The 9565-nt window shown below is 40.6% G+C and overlaps 1 protein-coding gene across 2 annotated transcripts in view; it reads right to left on the bottom strand.

The window, feature by feature from the left end:
- Positions 1–7690: 7690 nt before the first annotated feature.
- LOC105535402 (heat shock cognate 71 kDa protein-like) overlaps positions 7691–9565 on the bottom strand; it is a 2384-nt gene continuing 509 nt past the window's right edge. The window contains exons 2-3 of one of the 2 annotated variants that reach the window (XM_011974475.1): positions 8495–9527; positions 7691–8035 (exon numbers count right to left, since the gene is read on the bottom strand). In XM_011974475.1, coding sequence (XP_011829865.1) covers positions 7941–8035; positions 8495–9527 — 1128 coding nt within the window. In that variant the 3' untranslated portion in view covers positions 7691–7940. Of the gene's footprint in view, positions 9528–9565 lie in introns of both variants that reach the window. The other variant, XM_011974474.1, reaches the window with a different exon arrangement.

The following is a 9565-nucleotide window of genomic DNA, read 5'->3' as shown; positions in this document are numbered from 1 at the left end:
CAGGAGGCAGAGGTTGCAGTGAGCCAAGATCATGCCACTGAACTCCAGCCTGGTGACAGAGTGAGACTCCGTCTCAATAAAAAGGGGAGGAGGATAATAGTAACTGTGTATGAAGTTGCTATAAGGTACAAATGTGGCATATAGTGTGTACAGTGTGCAGCCCAGTGCCTGAGACATACTGATTGCTCAATAAATGTTAACTATCAATAAAATGATTATTATCATCCTATTTCTAAGAACCTGAAGTCCTACCAGGATAGTAACTCTAATTGCCAGAATAAGAAGGGGAAGTTTGGGTTGAGCTTATTTTCCACTCAGAAGTCCTCTGCTCTTGAGTTAGAGAAGATTTAGGGATCAGTAGAATTACAGTGAGGGAAGTGATGAGAAACTGGGGGAAGTTCTAAGAGAAGAACTAGCTCAAAATGTCAGTCTTACAGAGCCTTGAAGAAAAATCATGTCAGAAGGGAGGGAAAGGAAAGGAAGCCAAGACTCTCGTTAGTGTAGACCCTCTTGGGTTGTGGGCAGGAGCGTACGGGATTGCCATTTTATTAGTAACTTATATATTGTGCGTGAATTTAACTTCCCTTTTGGTTTCCTCTTTTCATCCTCACTATTACTAGACCACGCATATATTGAGAAGTAATCTATGCTGCAACTCTCCCTCAGAACTGTACGTACTTAAAATCAAGTTAGTAGAGATTTTAAAAGGACTTCGCTTTAAAGAAAACACACAAAAAAAAACAGTAACATAATAGATGGTTGTCCTTATTCATAGGTCAGGGAGCCACTAGTCCACTGCAGCTCTTTTCTCCTAGAGAGATCTTCAAGAAGCGGTCTTTGGGCCCCACATGTAATGACTACTTAGGAGGTGAGTCAAACAAAGAGTCTTATTTTAGTGTTCTAAATACCAAGTCTGGGCAGGCCTATGTTTTCACTACATGGGAGGAGTCAAGTATCTTTTCACTACATGGGAGGGGTAAGTGGTTAAGTTTTTTCATATGTTGGCTGCCAAAGTCATTCTGCTTGTACCATGGCTCGGTTAATTTTGTCAAACTGACCAAGGACTACATAAGTGAGGGCAAAGCTACACCCCACTGTGTGTAACAGGAAGTAGTGACATAGCACTCTGCCCTTTGAATTCATTGTGTATTCTGGGCATGGCTAAGTGATATTGAGAAAAGATAGCAGTAATCATTGGCGACATTAGTGCTCTTAAAACCATTCACTCACGAATATTTATTGACAATAGTAGAACATCTGTAAAGAACACAGTATCTGGCAAATAGTAGAAGCTCAAATTTTGTTGACTATAAACCAATGTTTGAGCTCTACATTTGCCAATATGCAGCATTTAACATGCATTTCTTCAAGCAAAATTCAACTATATCTTCAGAGTAAAGGATAGGAGAAAAATAATGAATTAGACACAATGTCATTTGGATGTATTTTTCTGTATTTAGCTTACCCGCTGTTAAGAAATCCCAGCTCGAGTTCTGCAGTGGTAAAGTGATTGCTATCACACAGCAATGAGTGGTGTCTGTGAGCTCATGTTGAGTGGTTGTTACAGCATTTGAAAGGGCAAGGCATATTTCATGTACCAGTCCTCAACTATCTCCATCAAGCTGTCACCATAGAGACTGAGAACTTAAAGACTTCCTTGCAATCATCTTGGAAGGGAAATGTCTATTTCTGGCTGAGGCTTGGCCTCTCTGGAGAGGAGTTTATAAAGCATGTCTTACTATCTGCTATGTAGTGAGGAATTTAGGACAAAATTTGGAGCAACCTTATGGGGTAAGATAATCAGCACTTTTTAAAAAAGGAAAACCTACTTAGATTAGCATAGAGCTAGATCCTATAAGTCAGTTATGACCTGGATAGGATTTAGGTACTCTGGAAATCACTAATCTTCATGTTCTGTGGCATAGAGGTTATGAGAATAGTTAGGACAAGAAGCTAGTTACAATCCAGAAAGAGGTAGGCACCCTATAGGACAATCACCACCCTGGGATTTTCTGCAAACAGTTGTCATAAACTTAAATATCAGTTACCAAAGATGGTATGGTTTAAGCAATTTTTTTTTAGCTGCTACTTCCTTGGCCTTATAGATAGATAAGACCAAGCACCTCTTCATAGGTTTCCATTTTTTGCCTCTACTGTAAGACTGATCAAATGGGTCTTAAAGTAATCTAATTTTGTTTTCTAGAAAGATGAGAGAAGTTTAGTCTTTCAAATAGCCTATGATGTTAGCACTGATGCTGAAGCCAAGTAGGACCCATGGAAAAACAGAATTTATTTCAGTCTATTTTACCTCTTGGAACATTAATTCCATAAGGAAAGCACTTCATTAAATTCCAATGACATAGAAAGCTTATAAAATGTGCTTCTTGGTTCTTTTTAACTATATTAAACTTTTTTCTTTGGGCTGGGCTTGGTGGCTTATGCCTGTAATACCAGCACTTTGGGATGCCAAGGCGGGAGAATGGCCTGAGCCCAGGAGTTGGAGACCAGCCTGGGCAACAAGACCCTGTCTCTACAAAAAACCCACAAAACTTAACTGGGCATGGTTGTATGTACCTGTGGTCCCAGTTACTTGGGAAACTGAGATGGGAGGATTGCTTGAGCCCAGGAGGTTGAGGCTGCAGTGAGCCAAGGTCACACCACTGTACTGGGAGCAAGACCCCATCTCTAAAAGAAACAAAACAAAAAACAAGCCTTTTTCTTTGGATGCTTCCAAAATTGCATTGGAATCCATTAAATTTTAAAATGCATACCCCTGGGTATCACAATTTCACTTCAAGGATTTCTTCCGGACAAATATTCCTATTAAATGAAAGTCTATTCTGAACTTGAAGTGCTCAGGCTAATTCCTGCACTTAGCTCCAAGAATGCTAGGCAAAAGACTCGCAAATTCTCTTCTGGAAAAAAATCAACAGCACAAGAAAGCACATTTGGGAGTCCTACAATGAGGCAGGTGGATCCCACTTGATGACTTCAGAGTGAAACCTACCAGAGGACAAGTATTTGAGAGTACAGAGATAATAATCAACTATTATGTGAAAGTCACTTGACATCTGAGGAATGTCTCCATCATGAAAGCAGACACTAAAACAATGGAATTTAGAGTAAACAAAGACAATGCAGGAAGAGAAATAAATTATGAAACATAAACAACAATGGAATGCTATGATAAGAAAGAATTATCAGTAGACAAATTCTATATGATTCCACTTATATGAGGTAGAAAAAGAGAAAGAATGGTGGTTGCCAAGGGCTGGGGGAATGAAGAGTGGGGAGTTATTGTTTAATGGAGAAAGAGTTTCAATTTTGCAAGAGGAAGAGTTCTGAAGATGGGTGATGGTTGCACAATGATATTAATGTACTTCATACCACTGAACTATATACTTAAAAATAGTTAAGACAGTTGAGTTTATGTTGTGTGTATTTGACCACAATAAAAATTAGAAAGAAAATGAATAATGGGAGCTCTTGGAAATGAAAAATATGATTGCCGAAATGAGAAATTCATAGACAGTATGGAAGATGAAGATGAGGAAATTTCCCAGAAGGTAGATTCAAGAGATGACATATAGATGGAAAATAGAGGACAAAGTTAAAGGATCAGCCTGTAATCCCAACACTTTGGGAGGCTGAGGCTGGAGAATTGCTTGAGCCCAGGAGTTCGAGACCAGCGTGGGCAACATAGCAAGATGTATCTCTGTTAAAAAAAAAAAAAAAAAAATTAAGTTAGCTAGGTGTGGTGGCTCACATCTGTAGTCCCAGCTCTTAGAAGGCTGAGGCAGGAGGATCACTCAAGCCCAGGAGTTGAGGCGGCAGTGAGTTATGATGATAGAGCAAGACACTACCTCTATAAAGAGAGAGAGAAATCTTGTATCAGAGTTCCAATAGCAAACCTAATTCAGCACATGAGTACATGGTTGGGATAAAGAGATTTTTATGAAAGGACTATTTATGGGAGTGTGAGCAGCAAGGATTAAGGGGACAAACAAAGGTGGTATAGTGTCCAGGGACCAGCAGCAATGAGAAGCTATTACACTCCTAGGGCTGAAATGCAAGGGGAGGAGGCCATGTAAATAGGGTCCAATAAGAACTAGAGCCAAGGAGGAAGGGCCTTCCAGTGATAGATGTAGCTAGTGCCTGAGAGATGTGGCTCTGCAACAGCAACGAGACAAGAAAGCACATTCGGGAATGCTATAATAAGGCAAGTGGATCCCGCTTGATAACTTCAAAGTGAAACCTACCAGTGGACAAGTATTATCTGAGTATACAGAGATAATAATTTGAGTATACGGGAGAAATATTCTGACCTCTCTCTCTTCCCGCGATCTGGTCTGATATTGGCCAGACCTAACCAGAAGGTAGACTGAGTGAGAGTCTATAGTTCATATAGTCTATAGTCATCCTCTCAGGGTAGGGTAGGTCTAGTATGGGAAAGAAAATAAATTATCAAAGAATAGTACAATAACATTTTCCCATATAAAAAACATCTGGTGTCCATCCCAGGGAATTAAAAAAAAAAAAAGCCTTACGTGAGGCATAACATAATGAAATTTCAGAAAAACATTAACCAAGAAAAGATCCTAAAAGGTTGCAGAGAGGAAAGAAGAGTTCATATATAAAGGATCAAAAGCCAGAATGGCATTGGATTGATCAGCAGCAGCACTGAATGCTGTATGACAATGGAGTAATGTCTTCAAATTTCTGAGGAAATCTTTTCTTTTCTTTTCTTTTCTTTTCTTTTCTTTTCTTTTCTTTTCTCTTTTCTTTTCTTTTCTTTTCTTTTCTTTTCTTTTCTTTTCTTTTCTTTGTGAGACAGAGTTTCGCTCTTGTTGCCCAGGCTGGAGTGCGAGGGTGCCATCTCGGCTCACCATAACCTCTGCCTCCTGGGTTCAAGCATTTCTCCTGCCTCAGCCTCCCGAGTAGCTGGGATTACAGGCGTGTGCCACCACGCCCGCCTAATTTTGTATTTTTAGTAGGGACGGGGTTTCTCCTTGTTGGTCAGGCTGGTCTTGAACTCCTGACCTCATGTGATCCGCCTGCCTCAGCCTCCCAAAGTCCTGGGATTACAGGTGTGAACCACCATGCCCAGCTGGAAATATTATTTTGAAGCCAAATTGTCAAGTAAATGTAAGGGTGGAACGAAGACATTTGCAAACATGCAATGTTTCAAAAAATTTCACAGTGGGAGGTTTAACCGGCATCGTACTAGTGAATTCATCACTAGATGTTGTCTTACACGACACATATTATGTTGTAGGCCATTTCCACTATGTCCTATAAATAGGAGCGGTATTTACCATTATAGGAGGCTTTATCCACTGATTCCCCCCTATTTCCAGGCTACACACTTAATCAGACCTATGCTAAAATCCACTTCACCACTTTATTTATAGGTGTTAATTTAACTTTTTTCCACAGCACTTCCCGGCCTATCCGGTATGCCTTGCCGTTACTCTGATTATCCTGATGTGCACACCGCGTGAAATATTATCTCCTCCATAGGCTCATTTATCTCACTAACAGCAGTTATACTAATAATATTTATAATCTCCAAAGCCTTTGCTTCAAAACGAAAAGTACTAACAATTGAACAACCATCTACTAATTTAGAGGGGCCTTATGGATGTCCACCACCCTACTGCACATTTGGAGAGCCAACTTGTGTGAAAGCCTAAACAAGAAAGGAAGGAATTGAATCTCCAGAAACTGGTTTCAAGCCAATCCCACAACTTCTATGACTCTCTCGGTAAGATATTAGTAAAATTATTACATAACTTTGTCAAAGCAAATTTATAGGTTGAATCCTATATGTCTTAATGGCTCATCCAGTTCAAATAGGCCTTCAAGACACCACATCCCCTATTATAGAAGAACTACTCACTTTCCATGACCATGCTCTTATAATTGTTTTCCTAATTAGTTCCCTGGTCCTATACAGCATTTCCCTAATACTCACAACAAAATTAACTCATACTGGCACCATAGATGCTCAAGAAATCGAAACTGTGTGAACTATTTTACCCGCCATTATCTTAATTCTAATTGCCCTCCCATCCCTACATATTCTGCACATAACAGACGAGGTTAACAATCCTTCTCTTACTGTCAAAGCAATTGGCCACCAATGATACTGAAGCTATGAAGAGTTAGGCTTTGATCCTTATATGATTCCAACAGCAGACTTAAAGCCAGGAGAACTTTGACTCCTCGAAGGTGATAACTGAACAATTCTCCCAATACAGATCCCTGTTCATACATTAATCTCATCCAAAGACATCCTGCATTCATGAACTATCCCCTCACTGGGCCTCAAAACAGACGCAATCCCCAGATGCTTAAATCAAACTACCTTAACTGCTACATGTCCAGGCCTTTACTATGGACAGTGCTCAGAAATCTGTGGGTCTAACCACAGTTTTATACTTATTGTCCTAGCATTAACCCCCTTAAAATGCTTTGAAACCTGATCCACATCTGCACTGTAATATCACTGTGAAGCTATCTAGCATTAACCTTTTAAGTTAAAGATTGAGAGGACCTACACCTCTCTGCAGTGAATGCCTAAACTAGATACTTCCACATGCTCCATTGTCATCCTGTCAATAATTGTGACTTTATGCTCCATTATTCAGTTAAAATTATCAAATTTCATTTATTACACAGCCCCTATACCAAAAACAATCAAAACGCAAAAACATAAAGCCCCTGAGAATTAAAATGAACGAAAATCTACTCACCTCTTTTACTACCCCGACAATTCTAGGCCTACCTGCAGTAGTATTAATCATTTTATTTCCCCCTGTACTATTTCCAACCTCCAGTCCATCTAATCAGTAACCGATTGATTTCCATTCAACAGTGACTAATTCAACTTGTACTAAAACAAATAATAATAACCCATAACATTAAAGGATGAACCTGATCCCTTATACTGATCTCCCTAATTCTCTTCATTGCCTCAACCAATCTCCTTGGGCTTCTACCCCATTCATTTACACCAACTACCCAATTATCAATAAACCTAGGTATAGCAATCCCTTTATGAGCAAGCACAGTAATTACAGGCTTCCACTTCAAGACGAAAACCTCTTTAGCTCACTTTTTACTACAAGGCACACCTATACCACTTATCCCTATGCTAGTGATCATTGAAACTATTAGCATATTCATTCAACCGATGGCACTAGCTGTGTGATTAACAGCCAACATTATAGCCAGAAACCTACTAATACATTTAATTGAGGAGCCACACTAGTACGATCAACTATCAGTCTTCCCACAGCTTCAATCGCTGTGATTATTCTAATGCTACTAACTATCCTCGAATTCACCGTAGCCCTTATTCAGGCCTATGTCTTCACACTGCTAGTAAGCCTTTACCTGTACAACACATAATGACCCACCAAACACATGCCTACCGTATAGTTAACCCCAGCCCCTGACCACTAACAGGAGCTCTCTCATCTCTCCTGATAACATCTGGCCTGGCCATGTGATTTCACTTTAACTCTATCGCCCTTTTAACTCTGGGCCTACTAACCCACACACTAACTATATACCAGTGATGGCGTGACACTATCCTAGAAAGTCCATTTCAAGGCCACCACACATCAATCATCCAATCATCATATCAGCCTCTGATATAATTCTATTTATTATCTGAGAAGTATTCTTTTTTTTTTATGGTGCCAATTTTAAATAGTTTTATTTAAGACATTGCATTTTCCACTTACAATACAGTGTTTATAAAGTGCAATGTTATTTCCTTCCCCTGTGCATGTTCCATATTCAAGTATTGAGAATGCCCAGTAACTTACTATAGCAGCTTAACTTTTTAAAACTGCCACAGAATTTGCTACAAATTTAGGTCCTTCAAATGTTTTAAATGTGTGGAACAATGCTACACCTATACTTGGGTTGGCTTAATCAACCTCTTCAATAGTGGGCCCTGAGGAAGCGCCACCAGAGGGAGGAGCTCCATCACCAGGGAATCCCCCAGGCATTCCTCCTGGCATGCCTCCTGCACTCTGGTACAGCTTGGTGATGACGGGGTTGCAAACTTTCTCCAGCTCTTTCTGCTGGTGTTCAAACTCTTCCTTCTCGGCAGTCTGATTCTTATCAAGCCAGTTGATAATTTCATTACACTTGTCCAGAATCTTCTGTTTGTCCTCATCGTTAATCTTGCCTTGAAGTTTCTCGTCTTCGACAGTTGCTTTCACGTTGAATGCATAGGACTCAAGTGAATTCTTGGATGATACCTTGTCCCTCTGCTTCTCATCTTCAGCTTTGTACTTCTCAGCTTCCTGGACCATACGTTCAATGTCTGCCTTGCTCAAACGGCCCTTGTCATTAGTGATAGTAATCTTATTCTCTTTTCCTGTACTCTTGTCCACAGCAGAGACATTCAGGATACCATTGGCATCAATGTCAAAAGTAACTTCAATCTGAGGAACACCTCGGGGTGCAGGAGGTATGCCCGTGAGTTCAAACTTGCCAAGCAGGTTGTTATCCTTGGTCATGGCACGCTCACCTTCATAGACCTGAATAAGCACACCAGGCTGGTTGTCAGAATAGGTAGTGAAGGTCTGTGTCTGCTTGGTAGGAATGGTGGTATTACGCTTAATAAGGACGGTCATTACTCCACCAGCAGTTTCAATACCAAGGGAAAGAGGAGTGACATCCAAGAGCAACAAATCTTGAACATTTTCAGACTTGTCTGCAGACAGGATGGCTGCCTGGACAGCTGCACCATAAGCAACAGCTTCATCAGGGTTGATGCTCTTATTCAGTTCTTTTCCGTTGAGGAAATCTTGGAGAAGCTTCTGAATCTTGGGGATACGAGTAGAACCACCAACCAGGACAATATCATGAATCTGTGACTTGTCTAGTTTGGCATCTCGAAGGGCTTTCTCTACTGGGTCTAGGGTGCCACGGAACAGGTCAGCATTCAATTCTTCAAATCGGGCACGGGTAATGGAGGTATAGAAGTCGATTCCTTCATAGAGAGAATCGATCTCAATACTGGCCTGGGTGCTGGAAGAGAGCGTACGCTTAGCACGTTCACAGGCAGTACGAAGGCGTCTTACAGCTCTCTTGTTCTCGCTGATGTCCTTCTTATGCTTGCGCTTGAACTCTGCAATAAAATGGTTGACCATTCGGTTGTCAAAATCTTCTCCACCCAAGTGGGTGTCTCCAGCTGTAGACTTGACCTCAAATATTCCATCCTCAATAGTGAGGATTGACACATCGAAAGTGCCACCTCCCAGGTCAAAGATAAGCACGTTTCTTTCTGCTCCAACCTTTTTGTCTAAGCCGTAAGCAATAGCAGCAGCAGTTGGCTCATTAATAATTCTAAGTACATTGAGACCAGCAATAGTTCCAGCATCTTTGGTAGCCTGACGCTGAGAGTCATTAAAATAAGCTGGCACTGTGACCACAGCATTGGTAACAGTCTTCCCAAGATAGGCTTCTGCAATTTCCTTCATCTTTGTCAGAACCATAGAGGATACCTCCTCTGGATAGAAGCTTTTGGTCTCTCCCTTATATT

The sequence above is a fragment of the Mandrillus leucophaeus genome, unplaced genomic scaffold (assembly GCF_000951045.1).
Source record: "Mandrillus leucophaeus isolate KB7577 unplaced genomic scaffold, Mleu.le_1.0 Scaffold146, whole genome shotgun sequence".
Taxonomy (NCBI): domain Eukaryota; kingdom Metazoa; phylum Chordata; class Mammalia; order Primates; family Cercopithecidae; genus Mandrillus; species Mandrillus leucophaeus.
Note: the sequence above shows the minus strand (reverse complement) of the source record. Positions and strands in the feature narration are given on the sequence as shown.